Source organism: Narcine bancroftii, chromosome 1 (assembly GCF_036971445.1).
Source record: "Narcine bancroftii isolate sNarBan1 chromosome 1, sNarBan1.hap1, whole genome shotgun sequence".
Lineage (NCBI taxonomy): Eukaryota > Metazoa > Chordata > Chondrichthyes > Torpediniformes > Narcinidae > Narcine > Narcine bancroftii.
Window position 1 is genome coordinate 334,772,816 of NC_091469.1, and position 24,080 is coordinate 334,796,895.

The 24,080-nt window shown below is 37.6% G+C and overlaps 1 protein-coding gene across 1 annotated transcript in view; it reads left to right on the forward strand.

Moving 5' to 3' along the window:
- Nucleotides 1–4,480: 4,480 nt before the first annotated feature.
- LOC138748741 (sodium/hydrogen exchanger 3-like) overlaps nucleotides 4,481–24,080 on the forward strand; it is a 175,047-nt gene continuing 155,447 nt past the window's right edge. Inside the window, exon 1 of the mRNA XM_069909427.1 lies at nucleotides 4,481–5,180. Within this exon, the coding sequence (XP_069765528.1) occupies nucleotides 5,108–5,180 (73 nt within the window). The 5' untranslated portion in view covers nucleotides 4,481–5,107. The remainder of the gene's footprint in view (nucleotides 5,181–24,080) is intronic.

Sequence of the window (24,080 nt, forward strand, 5' to 3'; positions counted from 1 at the left end):
GAGATGTGGTTGTCCGACAAGGGATAAAGGGCAACTCAGGAGGGGAAGGGGAGATTGGGGATAAAGAAGATAGAAATAGGAGAATAAGGAAAATGTTGGATGTTGTAGGAATGTTGTCTGGTAAAGAGTTGAAAATAAGAAAACAGAAATGGAAAAGGAGGAAAGGTAATGATGGAAAAACAGAAAGAGAAGATAAACAAAATATAAAATGGCTACGCTGAACTATATGACTCTAAATATTAATGGAATACATAACCAAATTAAAAGGAAGAAACTACTAAATTTACTGAAAAAGGAAAAAATAGATATAGCATTTGTCCAAGAAACACACTTAACTGAATTGGAGCACAAGAAATTAAAGAGAGATTGGGTAGGACATGTAACAGCAGCATCGTATAATTCACAAGCAAGAGGAGTGGCTATATTAATTAGCAAAAATGTGCCATTTAAAATAGAAGAGGAAATAATAGATCCAGCAGGGAGATATGTTATGATAAAATGTCAGATATATTCAGAGCTTTGGAATCTACTTAATATATATTCACCTAACGAAGAAGATCAAAAGTTTATGCAAGATATCTTTTTGAAGGTAGCTAATACGCAAGGGAACATACTAATAGGAGGGGATTTCAATCTGAATTTGGATCCAAATATGGATAAAACGGGGAAGAAAATTAACAGGAAGAACAAAGTAACCAAATTTATAATTAAATCAATGCAAGAAATTAAACTTGTGGACATATGGAGGAAACAAAACCCAAAAGAAAAGGAATACTCATACTACTCGACTAGACATAAAACATACTCAAGGATAGACCTATTCCTGTTATCAGCCCACATTCAAGGGAGAGTTAGGAAAACGGAATATAAAGCTAGACTATTATCGGACCACTCACCCCTGTTATTGGCAATAGAGCTAGAAGACATCCCTCCAAGAATGTATAGATGGAGATTAAACCCCATGCTACTTAAAAGACAGGATTTTAGAGAATTTATTGAAAAACAATTAAAAATGTACTTTGAAGTAAATACGGAATCAGTGGAAGATAAGTTTATACTATGGGACGCAATGAAAGCATTCATTAGAGGGCAAATAATAAGTTATGCAACCAAGATGAAGAAGGACTATAATCAGGAAACAGAGCAGTTGGAAAGGGAAATAATATACATAGAAAAAAAATTAGCAATAAAGGAAGATACAACCAAAAGAAGAGAATTGGCGGATAAAAAAATAAAATATGAAACATTACAAACATATAAGGTGGAGAAGAATATAATGAAGACAAAACAGAAATATTATGAACTAGGGGAAAAAACACACAAAATCCTAGCATGGCAGCTTAAGACAGAGCAAACTAAGAAAATGGTATTGGCAACAAGGAAAAAAGACAAACAAATTACATATAATCCAAAAGAAATTAAGGAAAACTTCAGAGAATTCTATGAACAATTATACCGAACCGAAAACGAAGGGAAAGAAGGGAAAATAGATGAATTTTTGACTAAAATTGAACTACCAAAACTACAAATAGAGGAACAAAATAAATTAACAGAACCATTTGGAACAGTAGAAATACAAGAGATAATAAAAAATTTACCAAATAATAAGACACCAGGAGAGGATGGACTCCCAATAGAATTCTACAAAACATTTAAAGACCTAATAATACCGCCCCTCCTGGATGTAATCAACCAGATTGATGAGACACAAAACTTACCAGATTCATGTAAAACAGCAATAATTACAGTGATACTAAAACAAGGGAAAGATCCACTCTCACCAGCGTCATATAGACCAATATCTCTGCTAAACACAGATTATAAGATAATAGCTAAACTATTAGCGAACAGATTAGCAGAACAGGTACCGAAAATGGTAAATTTAGACCAAACTGGATTTATCAAAAAAAGACGCACAACAGACAATATTTGTAAATTTATTAACTTAATTCATGCAGTAGAAGGAAATAAAGCACCGGCAGTAGCAGTTGCTTTAGACGCAGAGAAGGCCTTCGACAGAGTAGAATGGAATTACTTGTTCAAAGTATTGCAAAAATTCAGTTTACCGGAGAAGTATATTAATTGGATTAAAGCATTATATAAGGGACCGTTAGCGAAAGTGACAGTAAATGGACATGTATCAAAGCAATTTAACTTAAGCAGGTCAACGCGGCAGGGATGCCCACTATCACCATTATTGTTTGCGCTAGCTATAGAACCACTAGCAGAATCGATAAGAAGAGATAATAATATAAAAGGAATAAAAATAAAAGACAGGGAATATAAAATCAGTCTGTTTGCGGATGATGTGATAGTGTACTTAACAGAACCAGAACTATCAATAAAAGAACTATATAAGAAATTGAAGGAATATGGAGAAGTGTCGGGATACAAGATAAACGTAAATAAAAGTGAAGCAATGCCTATGAATAACGCGGATTTCTCAAAATTTAAGGAGGAATCCCCATTCAGATGGCAAACGCAGGCAATAAGATACCTAGGTGTGCAAATAAACAAAAATCTAGGCCAATTATATAAACTCAATTACAATCCACTAATGAAAAAATTACAGGACGATTTAGAGCATTGGAAAGAGCTACCACTAACACTGATAGGAAGGATAAACTGTATTAAAATGAACATTTTTCCAAGGATACTATACTTATTTCAGGCATTGCCAATACAACTGACAGAAAAATTCTTCAAAGAGTTAAAGAAAATAATAAGGAGATTTTTATGGAGAGGGGGGAAACCGAGGATAGCACTAGACAAATTAACAGAATGGTATAAACAAGGAGGCTTACAATTGCCAAACTTCAAAAATTATTATAGAGCCGCACAATTAAGGTACCTATCAGATTTTTATCAAACAAGGGAAAAACCAGACTAGACGAGACTAGAATTAGATAAAATAGGGGAAAAGATACCTGAACACATATTATATAAATGGGACGAAAAATTGGTACAACATAGAACTTCTCCAGTATTACACCATCTCCTCAATATATGGAAGAAGATTCATGTAGAAAGAAATAAAATAAATTACCAAATACCAAAACTAATATTGACGCAAAATAAGCTACTCCCTTTTACAATAGACAACCTTGCCTTTAGAAAATGGGAAAAAAAAGGGATTAAAAGAATAGAAAATTGTTTTTCAGGAAGTAGATTCTTATCCTTTGAACAAATGAGAGATAAGTACAATATAACTGGAGATACAGCGCTGGCATATTACCAACTGAGATCCTACTTGAAAGATAAATTAGGAAGCAACTTGAGTTTACCAGAGGGAAGTAACCTTGAATATGTGATTACAGATACAATGTTAATCAAAAGATTTATAAAAAATATGTATATTAAACTGCAAGAAAAGGAAAATGAGGAAACAAATGGTAAAACTAAACAAAAATGGGAACAAGATTTAAATATAAAGATAAAAAAGGAAACATGGGAGAAGATATGCTCTGGAACGAGAAATACAATAAATACGAGGCTGCGTATGATACAATATAATTGGTTACACAGACTATACATTACACCGCAAAAGTTAAATAAATGGGACCCAACAGTATCTGATAGATGTTTTCGATGTAAAAAAGAAAGGGGAACAACAATTCATGCAATCTGGACATGTGAGAGAGTAGAAAAATTTTGGGATGATCTCAATCAGATATTAAATAAAATAACAGAAAAAAATATACCAAAGAATCCAGAGATCTTTCTCCTAAGTAACATAAAAAATAAAGAATTTGGAATTGACTTGGAGGATGCACAAAAAAGATTTGTTAAGATAGCCCTAGCCGTAGCAAAAAAATGTATTATGTCAACCTGGAAATTGGAAGATAATTTGAAAATACAACAATGGTATATAGAAATGAATAAATGTATTCCATTAGAAAAAATAACATATAGTTTAAGAAATAATATTGAAATATTCGAACAAGTATGGGAGCCTTACATTAAATACAATAGCGAAAACCTACCGGGAACAAACATTACCTAAGTTGATGGAAGGAGAAGAAAAGAAAAGAATGGACTCAGTAGAATTTCTGGTGTATTTTTGTTGAATGACAACATTGTCTAACTGAATTAATGCAACCTAGATTGTATACCTAAAATGGATGAGAGGGGGGGGATGGGGGGGTGGCTTGGGGGGAGGGAGGGGGGAGGGAGAAAAAGTCACTGTAAATGTGTGGAAAAGAAAAAGTGTATATCATGGCTATTGTGATTTATGGTGTGAAAAATAAAAAATTAAAAAAAAAAAGAACATCCATCCAGTCGGTGCAAGCCTGGGCCCCAGGAGTGGATTACGCAGTACTAGCAGAAGCACAGAAGGAGGACAGTGAAATATCATTATACCAAACCCCACTCACTTCCCTCTGCCTCAAAGACATGCTCATCAGGCACAGAGGTAACAAACTCCTCTGTGACACCTCCACAAGACAACCACAACCCATCGTACCAGCAACCTGGAGGCGCCGAGGGTTTGACACCTTACAGGGGTTGGCCCACCCTTCCATCCAGGTGACTAACCAACTAATTGCGGAGCGCTTCATGTGGCATGGCCTACACAAACAGGTTGAACACTGTGTCAGGATGTGCACACACTGCTAAATCTCCAAGGTCCAGCAGAGACACATGAAAGCACCACTGCACCCCATCCAGCCAAAGCACAGGAGGTTCAAATATGTACACATGAACATCGATGGCCCACTATCTGTTTCAAGAGGGGTGAGGTACCTATTTACAATAGTGGACAGATTCACGAAAAGAAAACACTGGAACCACTCAGCAGATAAAGCAGCATCTGTGAAGAGAGAAACAAGGATAATGTTTCTTTAGAACTGGGAAATCTTTAAGTTGCTAAGGGAGAAGGATGAAGTCAACAATCGAGTGGACCCAATAAAGATATTGAATGTGGTGGAGGCTGAAAGAATGTGGTAACACTCTCAGCCAATCACAGACATCCTACACTACCATCTGTACATATACACATTGGTGAAAGAATCTGTACTATCACACAGGCATTAAACTTGATGAGGGAATGTATTGTGATATCCAGGCTTCGATTTAACTCAACAAAATCATTAGACGGAGGACAGAAATAATGGGGATAAACCCATTTCAACAGCATAGATCACCTGCCACTATCGACAGGGTTCGAGGAGAATCCAATAAAGGTAATACTTAAAAAAATGTTAAACAAACATTGCCTTTGCAAGAACTATAAACGCAGCGAGTGCCAGCATTGGATTGCTTTCATGTGCGATCGCTTGTACCCCTACCTTGACCGGAGGCGTAAGATCACAAAGCGCAGACCCAGTTGTTGACTTGTGTGTGTAAAATATTATAGCAGACAGATGGACAGCTAACTCTCTCAGTTGCAAGACTACTTAATACTCTCGCCGAGCAACATTCAACCTGGTCTGCTTCACGCCGGTCGGATTCTGAGTTTGTTCCGTGATTTCAGATTGCCCGCCGGCGGTTGGGATAAGGCGCTGGAAACGCCGGAAAGTCGCGGGAAAGGGACTATCACAAATTAAAGGGAACTGGTGCGATAAATTCCCCATGGATCACGCCGCTTTGGAACAGTTCGCAAACTTTCTTTGTAACTCTTACAATGTGCAGAACATCAAACACGCACAAGTAATCGTCGAAATCTTAATTTGGGGGAAAGGATATTTAAATAGCATTTATCCTAACCACTGGAAATGTTAACATCCTTTGCAACATTTCAAATCCTTTTAAGTTTGGACATTGCTGTAATATTGAAACCAATATGTGTATATTTCCAGAGCTCTGACGTCTTGGATGGCTTTATCTTAAAACAAAGTTAATTTTACTCCTAAATTATCCAAAAATAATAATTACCAGAAAATATTACACATTGTCTTCAAATATTGCTTAAATGTCATGAGATGTTTGGAAACATTGGATCTTTAACCGGATAAACCAATATTAGAACTCAAAACTCTCATTTGAGATTTTATCCAGTTAATTACTTTTTTTTCCCCAGAATGCAATGTCTACTTTTGGACCTGAAATGCTAATTCACTTTTTACACAGATGCCTCCTGAGCTGTTGAATTTTTCTGCTGTATTTCGACCTCCAAAGCAGATTTTCTGCATTTCTACAGTCTAAAAAGTGTATTCAGTTCAGTGGTGGAAGAATAAGGAACCAATAGCTGCACATTTTTGTGTTTATTCATTAGTGGAAGAATGGTTTTGTTTGCAGCTTAAGGTGAATGACGTTGTTAACAAGGGATGAGGGTTCCCATAGAATAGTTAAAGGGAGAATGTTGACAGGTTTCAGGAGATCCTTGAAACTTGAATAATAGTGAGAATATTTTATGAGAAAATAAACCAAAAGTTGGAGACAGCAAGGCTTCATTGGCCAGATTACTCAATGCCCTCTATGGCCGAGTCAGCCACAAGAATGAAGATAAACAAACACTCTGCATCCCCACAACTCCTCATGATCCTCTCCTGATTGTGTCTGAAGATAACATCCATGCTGCATTCAGGAGGGTGAATCCAAGAAAACAATCCAGTCCAGGTGGGGGGCCTGGCCAAGTATTAAAAAATTGTGCTGACCAACTTGCCAATGTATTCACAGATATTTTCAGCATTTCGCTCCAGCAGGGCTTGGCACCCACCTGTTCCAAACATGCATCAATCTTACCAGTACCCAAGAAGAGTGTGGTAACCTGCCTAAATGACTGTCAACCAGTGGCACTCACATCAACAGTGATGAAGTGTTTTGAAAGGTTGGTGTTGTTGCAATAGCAGCTCCTGTCTGAGCAGTAACATGGATTGTAATGTAGCAATACTGTCTTGACACAAAGCCTTGGAACACCTGGACAGCAAAGATGCATACATCACGATGCTCTTTATCAACTACAGTTCTGCATTCAACGCCCATCATACTCTCAAAACTTATCAGCAAACTCCAAGACCTGGGTCTCAACACCTTACTATGTAATGGGATCCTGAATTTCCTCACCTCCAGACCATAATCAGTGAGGATTGGCAAGAACATCTCCACAATCTCCCTCAATACTTGAGCCTCACGGGGCTGTGTTCTTAGTTCCTTGCTTGATTCTCTATACATCTTTAACTGTGTGGCTCACTATGGCAACACCATTTACATATTCACTGTAATGAGTTGTGTTATGAGCCCAGAGGACCCCAAAACCCAGCAGCAATAGAAATTCACCAATTCAAATCGTTACTTAAAAGTTGCTTTTAATTATCTTCAAACATGAAAACAGGATCAAACTTTAACTTATTACTATTAATTTAACCTAACTTAACCCCCCCCTTCTAATTCTAAGCACATGCATATGTAATGTGTATATAAGTTCAACAAAAGTTTTTTTGATTCACAGTCCATTCTCACTTCTCACTCCTCCATGTTCACTGGTATCAGGCAATTCTTATACTGTGCACAGAATTTAACATTTATGAATTTCACCAGGCTTTGGTGCTTGAAAGTTAAATGGTTACCACTCAGGAAGGTTCTTGTTGCTTTTCAGAGAGAGACTTGTTGCTCGTTGGACATCCACAACTGATTCCTTTCGATCAGCCATTTCAGTGTCTTGCCAAAGAGACTTGCCCCCTCAGGGTTCTCCAGATGATAACCTCTTTCTTTCAGGTTATCACAGAGTTCCTTTTTGTTTCCCTTATTTCAAATGAAACATTATGCAGCCAGTCCACTTGTATGGACCACAAGGGCTTTGACCAGGCTGAACAAAGAACACAACCAGTCTTCAAAATGGGTTTAGCTTGCCAGCTTGTCCTGTTCCAGTCCCAGCTGCTGCTGCTGAACTGTCGAACTGAATTCTCTCTCTCTCACTCTCTCTTTCACTCAGAGAAAACCACATGACCCTCTTAGAACAGCCAAATGTAAAAAGTGACTGTGGCTCTGGTTCATTCATCTGTTGCTTTCCAAAGCAATAATCCATTTCCTCTGCAGCATGTCCAATTGACACCTACTTGTGAAGTCCTTAAAGGCATCCTTCAAAGCTTTTGCAAATGCATCCGGAGCCTGGACTGTCTGGCTTGAGCAGAGCTCTGGCATTTTAAATGAGATCTGTTTTGAAGTGTTTGTACACTAAAAAAAACTTGCCACAGTTTATGTCCTTTAAAACAATATAAAATATAACATCTGCCACTGTTGTATAAAAAGGGGCAATGAGTCAGCATATATGAGGGAGACTGAAAACTTGGCCGAATGGTGCACTAAAACAATCTCGTATTCAATGTCATCAAAACTAAGGAGCTGGTTGTGGATTTTAGGAAGTGAAAACCAGAGGTGTACAATCCAGTGATCATTGGGGGATCAGAGGTGGAGAGAGTGAGCAGATTTAAATTCTCGGGAGTCACTATCTCAAAGGATCTTTCCTGGACCCAATACTCTAATGACATCATGAAGAAAGCACATCAGCATTTCTACTTCCTCAGGAGTTTGCAGAGGTTTAGTATGACATTGGAAACCCTAGAAAACTTTTACAGATGTGTGGCGGAAAGTGTGCTGACCGGCTGCATCATGGTTTGGTTTGGGGACACTAATATCCCTGAGTGTAAAGCCCTACAAAAGGTAGAGGACACAGCCCAAGACATCACAGGCAAAAACCCTCCCCACTGTTGAGAACATCAACAGGGAACACTGCCGTCAGCAAATAGCAGCAATTATGAGGATCCACATCACCGAGCACACACTCTGATCCTACTGTTGCCATCAGGAAAGAGGTATAGGTGCCACAAAACTTGCACCACCAGGTTAGGAACACCTGCTACCATCCCCCAACCCCCCCCCCCCCCCCACGAAACCCACCATCAGACTCCTCAACAACAAATTCAATCAGGGAGTCATTTAAGGACTCTTGTGCACTTTATTGACTTTCTCTTTGTATTGCACAGTTCCGTTTGTTTACATTTCTTTAATCGTTTATATTGAGTACAGTTTTTAACTATTACCAATTGAGGGTAATTCTGCCTTGCCCAGAGGAAAAAGAATCTCAGGATTGTATATGATGTCATGTATGTTCTTTGACAATAAATCTGAACTTTGAACTTTAATCATAATAGCGACATCCACCACAGGGTTACTAACAATCCCCAGGAATCTCAAGCACAGTCAAATTCCTCAAATAAATAGACCCAGGTTTTAAGGGAGAAGGGCCAGAAAGTAGACAAATACTTAAGGTGAATTAGTCATAGAGCATGAAACATGCTCTTTAACGCAACATGTCCATGCTGATTAAGTTGGCCATCCAGGTTAGTCCCATTTCCCTGCATTTGTTTCATATCATTCGAAGCCCATCAATCCATCCATCCAAATATCTTTTGAATGACAGAAATGTGTCTGGGAACCACTACTGGGAAAATGAACACCAGACAACAATTTGAACATATAATCTTCAGGTAATGTCTTCCTAAAATGGAGATTCATTCAACAAACTCAATGGAAATCATTGGTTGGAGGCCACACTTTGCTGCACATTCACATTTATACACCACATATGTTGGATGGTTTAGGGGCTCATCCAAGGCTTCAGCAATAGTGTCTGCAGACAATTCACTCTACTTCTTTCTGATGTTGCTTCAAGTAAAAATAATTTCAAAATGCAAATGCTGAGAATCTAAACAAAAAGCTGCAAATACTCAGCAAATCATAATGAATCAATTTTTCAGGTTGAAGATCCCTTGCTCGATTGTTGCTTCAGTTGAAAAGTGTTTAGAATTTAGTCACTGTTATGTTGAGATTTTCTTAGATTTTCTGAACGGAATCACGATTAATCCATCATTCCCCGTTGTTGTAAATGTAACTGACGGGCAGCCACAACATATGTGATCCAGTATTATTATTTATTAGGCACCTCTGTAAATATTTCAGTGAGAGGCACAAGGTCTTCAGGACAACAGCCAGGTTCATGCCAAAAGCCTTCTCATATCTGCCTTGACTCAATAGAAGCAGTTCCTCTAAAATATTGAGGCCAATCCACAATCCATACTTGTAGAATGTAGCAATTACTTTCCAGTACAGTGGCAGGGATGTGCTGCAGTATTCCAGCATAATTTTCAGCAAGTAATTCAACTGAGAGTTAGATTATGCATCAGGTAGAAGACAAGACAATTTTTTTCCCCAAAATTCTGAATAATATGTTTGTCAACAAAGATTAATGAAAAACAAATATCTTTTGGTCTTATCTCATCAGTCCTCACATTGAACTTTGCTATGTGGAAATGTGCTGCCAGACTTCTTTGTTACTAAGTGTACCACAGAATATTTTACATTTTAATATGTAATGAAAAATGTCAAGAAGTGCAAGCCTTTCCTTTATATATTGTTTTAGAACTTCTACCTATTTCCAGGGGCCATCCAGATTTGTAGCGGACAGAAATTTGAAGTGGTAAATTCGGATGATTTTATGATATTCCCACAGACAAAAATTGTGAATGCTCCTCCACAAATATTGCTGGCAAGCAATGCATTCCTTCAAAGAAAATGTCTTCCTGTGTCCTGCTCTCTCTATTTATTTATTAATTAGGATGTAAAAAAAAACGAAGTATCTATAAATATGATCAGCATACAATGTGAACTTTCCAAACCACCACCATTCTCTGTTGCGATATTTAATTACGTGTCGGTATGACACTGCAAAAATCTTTGCTCCTGCCATTTGAGTCATACTGCTTCATCTGATTTTCTCATACTATTTACAGTAACCACTTGATTGTAATGAACAGTGACAGAAACAATCATTTTTAAAGTATCCACAATGCCACAGAGACATGCAAAGCAGAAAGAGGCCTTTTGTTCATCAGGCCAGTGATCAATTGCCCATTTTCCTTAATTATATCCAAACCCATTTTATTTTCTTAAATTCACATCAACCGTCCCAAAATTCCCCCGCTCACCAACACATTCAGAGCCATTTACAGTGGCCAATTAACCAAACAACCCTCACAATTTTGGGATAGGGGAAGAAAATGGAGCACTGGAAATAATCCAACACATCTACAAGAAAAGCATGGAATCACCACACAGTTTTGAAGACCAAAACTGAACCTAGGAAATTGGACCTGTGAGGCAGCAACTCTACTAGCTGTTCAATTTCATGAATGCTAGTCCGATTCAAAACTTCCCATAATTATTTTGAACTCATTGGGACCCTGTTTCCCATGCTCCTTTTAAATTCACCAGGACCCTATTTCCCACAGTACCTTTAAACTCGCCCATCCTGTGTTGAGTCTCTTCCCATTATTTCCTTGAGCTCACTGGGTTTTGTTTCTCATGCTATTGATTACACTGGACAACAAATTTTCTCAAAAGGTTTGCTTCCTGACAAAAAGTTAGGGATTAAGATAGACAACTTCAAGTTGAACACAAAGATAATTTCAGATTTGCTGTATCATGTAGGAAGTTTTTACATGATAGAGGAATTAGGGGATATGGGGAGAAGGCAGGTAGGTGGAGTTAGGTCATAAATTAGATCAGCCATGATCGTATTGAATGGTGGAGCAGGCTCAATGGGCCATTTTTGGCCTACTCCTGTTCCTACTTCCTATGTTCCTATGTAAGTTGGAAAAATATTAAATTAACTTTTATTGAATTTTTCATTTAATCACATCATGGCGCTGACTCATTACGTTAGTTCAACTGATCTAAAAATGTTTTGCTGCTGATTTTCATTTGTACTCGGCATCTGATGCCTCTTGTCCAGTGTCCAACAACAGTCGGCCAGCATTGATGGATTCCAGTTGCCCTGATACCACTTTTCCATGGTTGCAACGTTCTGGTGAAACCTTCCACCATGTTCGTCACTGACTGCACCAAGATCAGCAGGGAAGAAGTCCAAGTTGAATGCAGAAATGTATTTTCAATTGAAGTAGAAGTAGAATACGAGAGAAAATCTCAAAAATATGTTATATCAAATAAAATAATACATGATAGGAAAATTTTAAGATTATTTTCATGATCAACAGCCCAAAATCTATAAAATGTAGAAATATAGCATGTTAATAGGCCATGCCGCCCAATTACACCCACTTGACCTGCAACTCCCAGTACGTTTTGAACAGTGAAAGGAAACCAGAACACCCAGGGGAAACCCACACAGACACAGGGCAAACATACAAACTCGTGAGACAGCACCAGATTCAAACACGTGTTGCTGGCACTGTAACAGCATTGCATTAACCCTTACACTAAACCATGCCACCCATAAAATACATCGAAAAGTGTTCAGGAAGCAAAATCTTTGTTGTTCAGTGTTTTCAAAATAATATCTAGAAGTATTCACCTTGTTTCTCTCCATAAGATGATGTACAACCAGCTGAGTATTTTCAACTTTTACATTAGATTGGTTAGAACTGCAACATCTTGCTTTCCAAGAATCCAATACAGATCCCACAGAAAGTGAGGCTGGGAGGAGTCACGTGATGGAGTAGTGGCCGGACGGTGAACTCCAGCCCTCTCCAGAAAAGTCGGGAAAAACAAGAGAAAATACAAAGGCACAGAAATACAAGTTAAAGAAAAGTGAGTATAAAGGTGGAAAGAAGATGGAGACAAAAGGAGAAAAATCAAAATCAACGGAAAGAAGAGAGGAAGAGAAGACAACGGAGGAAAAAGGTGAAGGCCTTACCTGTCCGAAGAGGCCCGCTGTGGAGAGAAGACCCCACTACCTCAGGTCGGTAGAAAGAGAACTACAACAATGGCTCACAGAGCCGAGTAAAAGTGCGCAACTGCGCATGCGCGACTCCTCGCGCATGCGCGATGCGCATGAAAAAAAACACACCGACGGGAGGGGGGACCAGCTGGGGAGTCGATCTCCACAGCCGGCAACGACAGCTGCAGAACACCTGCAGCAAGAAGAGACCACAGAAGACAATGGAAACAAGAAAGAAGAGGAGGAAAGGGCAGCAAAGAAACAACAGATGGTCAACCTAGAGGAAGAAGAAGAGGAAGAGGAAGAGTACAGGGAAATAGAAGAAGAAAAGAAAGGCAAGGTAAAGGAGGTACTTGCTCTTGTTAGAGGATACATGGAGTCATTTAAAGAAAGGCAAACACAGGAATTCAATGATTTAAGAAGAAGAATAAACAACACAGAAAAGAAAATAAATAAAATGGATATGACCTTAACAGAAATGGGGAAAAAAATGGACAAGATGGAAGAACGGGCAATAGCAGCAGAAATGGAGGTAGAAGACTTAAAAAAGAAATTGGAGGAATCTAATAAAAAAACTAAAGAGACACAAGAATTACTAGCCCAAAAAATAGATATAATGGAAAATTATAACAGAAGAAATAACATAAAGATAGTGGGCCTTAAGGAAGATGTAGAAGGCAAGAATATGAGGGAGTTTATAAAAGAATGGATCCCTAAGGCCCTAGGATGTCCAGAACTACAGCAAGAAATGGAAATAGAAAGGGCACATAGAGCATTGGCCCCTAAACCACAACCACAACAAAAACCAAGATCTATTGTAGTAAAATTCCTAAGATATACTACAAGAGAAAAGGTACTGGAGAAGACAATGGAAAAAGTAAGAGAGGGCAACAAACCACTGGAGTATAAAGGGCAAAAAATCTTCATTTATCCAGATATAAGCTTTGAACTCCTAAAGAAGAGAAAAGAGTTCAATGCAGCAAAAGCGATTTTATGGAAGAAAGGATATAAATTTACACTGAAGCATCCTGCGGTATTGAAAATATTTATTCCAGGACAACAAAACAGACTATTCTCGGATCCAGAAGAAGCACGAAAATTTGCAGAACAATTACAAAAATAGACTGAGGGATGAAGACGGGTAATGAGAGCAAAAATTATCACGATTGATATGTATGTGGGTAAAGACAAAAATAGACTGAGGGATGAAGACGGGTAAGGAGGGTAAAAATGACCACGATTGATATGTATGCAGGTAAAGAGGTATAAGAGTGAATAGAGACAATGGGCATATGTGAAAGTATCTGTAATTAGAGGAAAACATAGAGAGTATAGACAAGAATTAATAAGGGAAGGTAATGGAATAGAGAGAATAAGGAGGGAACTAAAAGAGTGACCTTTGTGACATATAAAAAACGAAATCTTTTCTGGGGGGGGCTGGGTGGGGGGAAAAGAGCGGTCACTGCAAAATCAGTTGACGCTTGCGAGTGGATTCGCAAATCCAAATGGAGAGGGGAGATGTGGTTGTCCGACAAGGGATAAAGGGCAACTCAGGAGGGGAAGGGGAGATTGGGGATAAAGAAGATAGAAATAGGAGAATAAGGAAAATGTTGGATGTTGTAGGAATGTTGTCTGGTAAAGAGTTGAAAATAAGAAAACAGAAATGGAAAAGGAGGAAAGGTAATGATGGAAAAACGGAAAGAGAAGATAAACAAAATATAAAATGGCTACGCTGAACTATATGACTCTAAATATTAATGGAATACATAACCAAATTAAAAGGAAGAAACTACTAAATTTACTGAAAAAGGAAAAAATAGATATAGCATTTGTCCAAGAAACACATTTAACTGAATTGGAGCACAAGAAATTAAAGAGAGATTGGGTAGGACACGTAACAGCAGCATCGTATAATTCAAAAGCAAGAGGAGTGGCTATATTAATTAGCAAAAATGTGCCATTTAAAATAGAAGAGGAAATAATAGATCCAGCAGGGAGATATGTTATGATAAAATGTCAGATATATTCAGAGCTTTGGAATCTACTTAATATATATTCACCTAACGAAGAAGATCAAAAGTTTATGCAAGATATCTTTTTGAAGGTAGCTAATACGCAAGGGAACATACTAATAGGAGGGGATTTCAATCTGAATTTGGATCCAAATATGGATAAAACGGGGAAAAAAATTAACAGGAAGAACAAAGTAACCAAATTTATAATTAAATCAATGCAAGAAATGAAACTTGTGGACATATGGAGGAAACAAAACCCAAAAGAAAAGGAATACTCATACTACTCGACTAGACATAAAACATACTCAAGGATAGACCTATTCCTGTTATCAGCCCACATACAAGGGAGAGTTAGGAAAACGGAATATAAAGCTAGACTATTATCGGACCACTCACCCCTGTTATTGGCAATAGAGCTAGAAGACATCCCTCCAAGAATGTATAGATGGAGATTAAACCCCATGCTACTTAAAAGACAGGATTTTAGAGAATTTATTGAAAAACAATTAAAAATGTACTTTGAAGTAAATACGGAATCAGTGGAAGATAAGTTTATACTATGGGACGCAATGAAAGCATTCATTAGAGGGCAAATAATAAGTTATGCAACCAAGATGAAGAAGGACTATAATCAGGAAACAGAGCAGTTGGAAAGGGAAATAATAAACATAGAAAAAAAATTAGCAATAAAGGAAGATACAACCAAAAGAAGAGAATTGGCGGATAAAAAAATAAAATATGAAACATTACAAACATATAAGGTGGAGAAGAATATAATGAAGACAAAACAGAAATATTATGAACTAGGGGAAAAAACACACAAAATCCTAGCATGGCAGCTTAAGACAGAGCAAACTAAGAAAATGGTATTGGCAACAAGGAAAAAAGACAAACAAATTACATATAATCCAAAAGAAATTAAGGAAAACTTCAGAGAATTCTATGAACAATTATACCGAACCGAAAACGAAGGGAAAGAAGGGAAAATAGATGAATTTTTGACTAAAATTGAACTACCAAAACTACAAATAGAGGAACAAAATAAATTAACAGAACCATTTGGAACAGTAGAAATACAAGAGATAATAAAAAATTTACCAAATAATAAGACACCAGGAGAGGATGGACTCCCAATAGAATTCTACAAAACATTTAAAGACCTAATAATACCGCCCCTCCTGGATGTAATCAACCAGATTGATGAGACACAAAACTTACCAGATTCATGTAAAACAGCAATAATTACAGTGATACTAAAACAAGGGAAAGATCCACTCTCACCAGCGTCATATAGACCAATATCTCTGCTAAACACAGATTATAAGATAATAGCTAAACTATTAGCGAACAGATTAGCAGAACAGGTACCGAAAATGGTAAATTTAGACCAAACTGGATTTATCAAAAAAAGACGCACAACAGACAATATTTGTAAATTTATTAACTTAATTCATGCAGTAGAAGGAAATAAAGCACCGGCAGTAGCAGTTGCTTTAGACGCAGAGAAGGCCTTCGACAGAGTAGAATGGAATTACTTGTTCAAAGTATTGCAAAAATTCAGTTTACCGGAGAAGTATATTAATTGGATTAAAGCATTATATAAGGGACCGTTAGCGAAAGTGACAGTAAATGGACATGTATCAAAGCAATTTAACTTAAGCAGGTCAACGCGGCAGGGATGCCCACTATCACCATTATTGTTTGCGCTAGCTATAGAACCACTAGCAGAATCGATAAGAAGAGATAATAATATAAAAGGAATAAAAATAAAAGACAGGGAATATAAAATCAGTCTGTTTGCGGATGATGTGATAGTGTACTTAACAGAACCAGAACTATCAATAAAAGAACTATATAAGAAATTGAAGGAATATGGAGAAGTGTCGGGATACAAGATAAACGTAAATAAAAGTGAAGCAATGCCTATGAATAACGCGGATTTCTCAAAATTTAAGGAGGAATCCCCATTCAGATGGCAAACGCAGGCAATAAGATACCTAGGTGTGCAAATAAACAAAAATCTAGGCCAATTATATAAACTCAATTACAATCCACTAATGAAAAAATTACAGGACGATTTAGAGCATTGGAAAGAGCTACCACTAACACTGATAGGAAGGATAAACTGTATTAAAATGAACATTTTTCCAAGGATACTATACTTATTTCAGGCATTGCCAATACAACTGACAGAAAAATTCTTCAAAGAGTTAAAGAAAATAATAAGGAGATTTTTATGGAGAGGGGGGAAACCGAGGATAGCACTAGACAAATTAACAGAATGGTATAAACAAGGAGGCTTACAATTGCCAAACTTCAAAAATTATTATAGAGCCGCACAATTAAGGTACCTATCAGATTTTTATCAAACAAGGGAAAAACCAGACTGGACGAGACTAGAATTAGATAAAATAGGGGAAAAGATACCTGAACACATATTATATAAATGGGACGAAAAATTGGTACAACATAGAACTTCTCCAGTATTACACCATCTCCTCAATATATGGAAGAAGATTCATGTAGAAAGAAATAAAATAAATTACCAAATACCAAAACTAATATTGACGCAAAATAAGCTACTCCCTTTTACAATAGACAACCTTGCCTTTAGAAAATGGGAAAAAAAAGGGATTAAAAGAATAGAAAATTGTTTTTCAGGAAGTAGATTCTTATCCTTTGAACAAATGAGAGATAAGTACAATATAACGGGAGATACAGCGCTGCCATATTACCAACTGAGATCCTACTTGAAAGATAAATTAGGAAGCAACTTGAGTTTACCAGAGGGAAGTAACCTTGAATATGTGATTACAGATACAATGTTAATCAAAAGATTTATAAAAAATATGTATATTAAACTGCAAGAAAAGGAAAATGAGGAAACAAATGGTAAAACTAAACAAAAATGGGAACAAGATTTAAATATAAAGATAAAAAAGGAAACATGGGAGAAGTTATGCTCTGGAACGATGAGAAATACAATAAATACGAGGCTGCGTATGATACAATATAATTGGTTACACAGACTATACATTACACCGCAAAAGTTAAATAAATGGGACCCAACAGTATCTGATAGATGTTTTCGATGTAAAAAAGAAAGGGGAACAACAATTCATGCAATCTGGACATGTGAGAGAGTAGAAAAATTTTGGGATGATCTCAATCAGATATTAAATAAAATAACAGAAAACAATATACCAAAGAATCCAGAGATCTTTCTCCTAAGTAACATAAAAAATAAAGAATTTGGAATTGACTTGGAGGATGCACAAAAAAGATTTGTTAAGATAGCCCTAGCTGTAGCAAAAAAATGTATTATGTCAACCTGGAAATTGGAAGATAATTTGAAAATACAACAATGGTATATAGAAATGAATAAATGTATTCCATTAGAAAAAATAACATATAGTTTAAGAAATAATATTGAAATATTCGAACAAGTATGGGAGCCTTACATTAAATACAATAGCGAAAACCTACCGGGAACAAACATTACCTAAGTTGATGGAAGGAGAAGAAAAGAAAAGAATGGACTCAGTAGAATTTCTGGTGTATTTTTGTTGAATGACAACATTGTCTAACTGAATTAATGCAACCTAGATTGTATAACTAAAATGGATGAGGGGGGGGGGGGATGGGGGGGTGGCTTGGGAGGAGGGAGGGGGGAGGGAGAAAAAGTCACTGTAAATGTGTGGAAAAGAAAAAGTGTATATCATGGCTATTGTGATTTATGGTGTGAAAAATAAAAAATTTAAAAAAAAAAAAAAAAGAAAGTGAGGCTGAGAAATTAATGATGGAATACAAAAATATGGCAGATGAATTGAACAGATATTTTGTATTAGTCCTCACAACAGAAGATACAAATAACATCTTAGAAATAGCTGTAAATTGAGAATTCGAAGGGATGGAGAAACTCAGGAAATCAGCAAAGTATTTCTGAACCATTTGTTGAAACTGAGAGCTCAGAGTGGCCAATGCAGTCATAATGAACCCTTGGTATTTTCCTTCCCCAAGAGATACAACACCTGCCCGGTCCTTCCCACCAAATAGCGACCTAAACAGACATTCCTGGAAAAGAAACAATTTACTTGCAGTTCTTCAGTTTGGATCTCAATACTGGGGATGTTGTCCTGGAAGATGACTCTGCATCAAGATGTCCTCCAGTATATTTGAAGGACTGTTGGAATCTTTTCAGTGCCCAATGAGTCTCTGCTGAAAGTAGTCTAGAATTCGAGGAGTATGACTCACTACTGCTTTGTAGACCATGTCTGAGCGATTGGTTTTCAAATACTCCAAACACATATTCCTCTCCTCCCTCCATTTCCAGCATTTTTAATCCCGTGGTTTACTCTTCCACCTCCCACTTCCTTCTTATGGTGCTATCCCATGCAACCTCAAGATGTGCATTACCAGTCATTGGTTGATTGCTTTGAAGAACACTTGAGCCCAGTCCACAGGACTGTATCCAAGATCCCGATTGCTGCACTTTAATTCATCATCCCACTTTCACTGTAGTCTTTCTGACTATGGCCTCCTGCACTGTTACAACAAACCTAATGTATGCTTGAAGAACAACATGCCACTTTCCATCTGGGCACGTTACAGCCTACGGAACTCAATATCAAGGTAACTCAGTATTTCTTTCTATTAGAAGTTTCCATTTCTTCCTGCCATCATTTTGGCTGAGCTTTGTCTTTTCTTTGTACTGTCTGGACATGTACTACAATCTTACCATTTACACAGTAAAAACTTAATCTGATTTTAACTTTCCCAAAATATTCAATCATTTGGTCTCAACCAAAGAAAGATATTCCTTTTGTTCTACCCCCACCTCCTTATTCCCCACCACCCAGCTTCTCTGCAACATAAAAATAATTTGTTTTCTCTCTCTCTCCCTGTTCTTGGACCTGAAATTTTATTAGTTACTGCCTTATCTGCTGATTGCTTCCATTTTATTTCAGAATTCCAAGATCCATTTTTTTTTAAGTTTCTAAACAAATCCTGTTTTCACTATGCATTGGTCAACCTTGAATGGGAGGAGTTTACAATGGCGCATAGAGCATTTGCTATGGATGGCCTGCTTTGTGCTGGAATTTTATTGCCTCCTGTTTTTCCAGTTACATTCCATTCAGTAGCCCGGGGGCAGGGTCGCATTGCTATTCCTTTCATAGCCTGAGGACATGTCCTTCCTTTAGCTCTGGTTACAAATGGGCAGCATAGCATATGTACTCAATTTAATTATGAAACCACTGAGTTCATAAGGAGCATTGAAGAAGATGTTAAATAGTATATTTTAATGCCTATTTGGCACCCTCTGGCAACACAATGACTAACACCTCTCCATGAATATATATTAAAATCATAATTGAGATTGGGTCTTTCATTTGGTTGGGTACTTTGGTGGTTTAGCTTGCACTACTACAACAGCCACTTTCGACATCCATTTTCCCAGAACGTACCTTCCCATGTTAACCTGGGAAATGAACATATCAAGGGCTGCTTAGATGTCCAACTACTTCACTACAACATTTGAACAGGTAATATCTTAGTACTTTATTGCATATCCCTTGCTTGCAATGACTGCTTGAAGTCTGTGATTCGTAGTCATTACCAGGTGCTGAGTATCTTATCTGGTGATACTCTGCCAGGCTTCTACTGCAGCCATCTTCAGCTCCTGCTTGTTTCAAAGGCTTGTCCCTTTTTTTTTGAAGAAATTGTGAACAAAACAGTAGAGTCATAGAGTGCACATTGAGAACTACAGATGTTGGAAATCTGAAATAAAAATAAAAACTGTAAAGTGATCAGGCAGCATTTGCAGAAAGTGAAGCAGTTAACATTTCAAGTGGAAAATTTGCTGTATTTTCCAGCATCTTTTGCTTGCCTTTCTCGTTTTTATTTTCAATAGCCCAACAATATTCCTCTGGAATGGTCATCTGACATGAGATAAAAATCCAGAAAGATTGGCAATCATACAATGAGTGTCTGGAATTTAGATGGAGAGCGGAGGAGAGAGGGACAACACCAACTCAATTCTTTCTTCACTTACCCCTCTTTCCACCACCCTCTCTGAATTAGACAACAAGCACAGGAATCTCAGCTCATTCCCTCCTCTCATGTTATGTTGATCATTAAAAGCTAAATATTGTGTTCAGCTCATTCAGCTTGGCATACTTATTTCTCTGAACCAAGCTGGGAAATGTCCAACAAAGCAGGGGCTTGTTGCTATATTTGGTGAGATTGCATTTCCTTCTCTCACCCCCCCCCCCCCCCCCACCCACTACCAACTTCATCACCACTCCTATTTATTCACCCCTACTAATGACAATCTAAAATAAGTTTTACATGACATTATGAGAAAACACACACATTCACCAGAAAAGTGTTGCATATGCATGACCCACCAAAAAGCATCAAATTTAAATTCCTTTGCATATCATTGATTAACCTTCATTCACAATTGATTACATTTTCATCTGTAATGTGAAATACAACATTAGTATTATCTATCCAAGCTTTTACATTTCTTTTTGTTGGAGCATGTTGACACTCATGTTTCATGTTTAATGTGCTAGAAATACCTGAGACAAACTTCACCTTGAGATGTCTCTGGGATGTTGAAATGTGCATGTGAGAGGAAATTACAACACACCAGCATTCCTTTTGTTGATTATTATTCTGTCAAACCCATTGAGGTCTACAATGCAATAGACGTCATGTGATGGTGAACAGAAGAGGACAGGATCTGGCTGCCTTATGAAATCTTCATGGTTGAATTGATGGACACATTGTATCTTGGCTTACCCAGGTTGAAGAAATCGTGCGTCACTGGAGAGGAACATCTTTGCATCCAGTTTGACACTGATAAAGCTAACCCATTATGGGATATCAACTTAACCTTTCAGCATCTGAAATTAATACAAAAGCTGAGATGTGCTAAATCAGGAGTAAATGAATTGGAATGGCAAATGCACTTTGAAATAAGTGAGTTCAACAGAGAGTATAGAGTGATAATGACACCATAAATATATAACGAAGATGAATGAGTAGACTATTTGACCCACGCTGGTCAAATATTTGGTCCATGCTGGCTCTCGGCAAAGTACAGGCAGTCCCCCGGGTTATGAATAAGATCCGTTTCTATGTCTTTAAATTGAATTTGTAGGTAAGTCAAAACTTGCTGCATGTGCAGCTTCTAAATCATTGAAAAGGCTTTGAGTCTCACTAAAGTCAGGCTAACAGGCAAATTATGCTGATTTTTATCGTCAACAGCAACACTAGTAGCAATGTGATCCAACAAAATACCAGACGGCATTCTCTTTCCTTGTGCCGATGAACCTCTGAAACTCATGTAGTCTGTTCGTAAGTATGATTTGGCTGCATGTCGGACATTCGTAACCCAAGGACTGCTTCTAATCCTTTCATTTCTAATACCCTTCTTATTTCACTATAATATGCATTTTAGTTTCTTTCTCATACTCACTACTCCACCATGGTTCTTTTTCCATTGACCTTCATTCAGGTGCTTTACAGAAATAATTAAATGTACCAGCAAATCATTGGAATGTAGGAGGAAATGAGGACATCTGGGGAAGCACGGGCACAATCCACACAAACATCACCAGAGATCAGGATTGAATCTAGGTCTCTGAAGCAAAATGGTAGCTGGAATCACTGCTGCACTATCATGCCATAACCCTTCCCCTCCATGGCTTTGCTTCTATCTGGATATCATTTGCCTTTACAGTGACAGAGTATATAGATATGTTTTTGGGAGATAAATTGGGAAAGGTTTGTTAGAGTAGGTTACATACAAACACTTTAAAACAGATCTTATTTGAAATACTGGATCTCTGATAATGCTGGACATATCAGGGCCTCACAGCTTTTGCAAGAGCTTTGGAGAGTGCCTAAGAGACTTCACTAATGGATTGTTGTTTACAAAAAGCAACAGATGAAAGATCTTGTTTGAGCCGCAGATTGTCTGAAGTGGTTCTAAGAGGATCATGTGGTTTTTCAAGCAGAGAGAGTCAAACAGGTTTTTTCTCAGAGAGAGAGAGAGAGAGAGAGAGAGAGCGAGAGAGAGAGAGAGAGAGAGCGCGCGTGAGAGAGAGCAAGAGAGAAATCACTTCTACAGTGTTACAGCCAGCAACAGCAGCTGTGACTGGAACAGGACAAACTGGAAAGCTTGTGGAAAACCCCATTTGGAAGATGGGTTCTTATTTCAACCTGGTCAAAACCCTTGTGGTTCATGCAAGAGGAAAGGACTGGCTGTCTTATGTTTCACTTTGAATAAGAGAAACAAAAAGGAACTCTGTATTGACCTGAAAGAAAAAGATTATCATCTGGAAAATCCTGAAGGGGTCAAGTTTCATCAGCAAGACACTGGAGTGGCTGATTAAAATTGAATCAGTTGTGGATGTCCTGGAACAAATCTCTCTGAAAGCCGACAAGAACCTTCCTGAGCAGTAACCATTTACCTTTCAAGCACCAAAGCCTGATGAAATTCATAAATGTTAAATTCTGTGCACAGTATAAGAATTGCCTACAACCAGTGAACTTGGAGGAATGAGAAGTGAGATTGGATTGTGAACCAAATAACTTTTCTGAACTTACACACACATTACATACATGTGCGCTTAGAATTAGAAGGGGGTTAAGTTAGGTTAGTTAAGTCAATAGTGATAAGTTAAAGTTTGATTCTATTTTCATGTTTAAAGATAATTAAAAGCAACTTTTGTTTAAGTAACCATTTGACTTGGTGAATATCTATTGCTGCTGGGTTTTGGGGTCCTCTGGGCTCATAACATTTTACAGGGGCTCGTAACACTACTATCCCCAATTCTCTTAATAACCTAGAAATCTATTGATTTTTGTGATGAATAAACTTAATGATTAAGTCTCAACAGTCTTCTTGGGTACTGAATTCCTAAGAACCATGGAACGTTACAACTCAGAAAACAGGCCCTTCAGCCCATCTAGTCTGTGCCAAACTATTATTCTGCCTAATGCCATTGAGATGCACCCAGTCCACATCCCTCCATACTCCTCCCATCCTTGTCCCTGTCCAAATTTTTCTTAAATGTGAAAACAGAGCTTACGTTTACCACTTCAGCTATCAGCTCATTCCACACTCCCACCACTCTCTGTGTGAAGGAGATCCCCCTAAACCTTTCCTCTTTCACCCTTAATCCCAAGTTCTTTGGTTTCTATCTCACCTAACCTCAGTGGAAAGCCTACTTGCATTTACTCTATCTATATCCCTCATAATTTTGTATAACTCTATCAAATCTCTCTTCATTCTATTCCGCTCCATGGAATAAAGTCTTAATCTGTTTAACCCTTTCCAGTCATTCAGTTCCTGAAGTCCCAGCTACATCCTAGTAAAT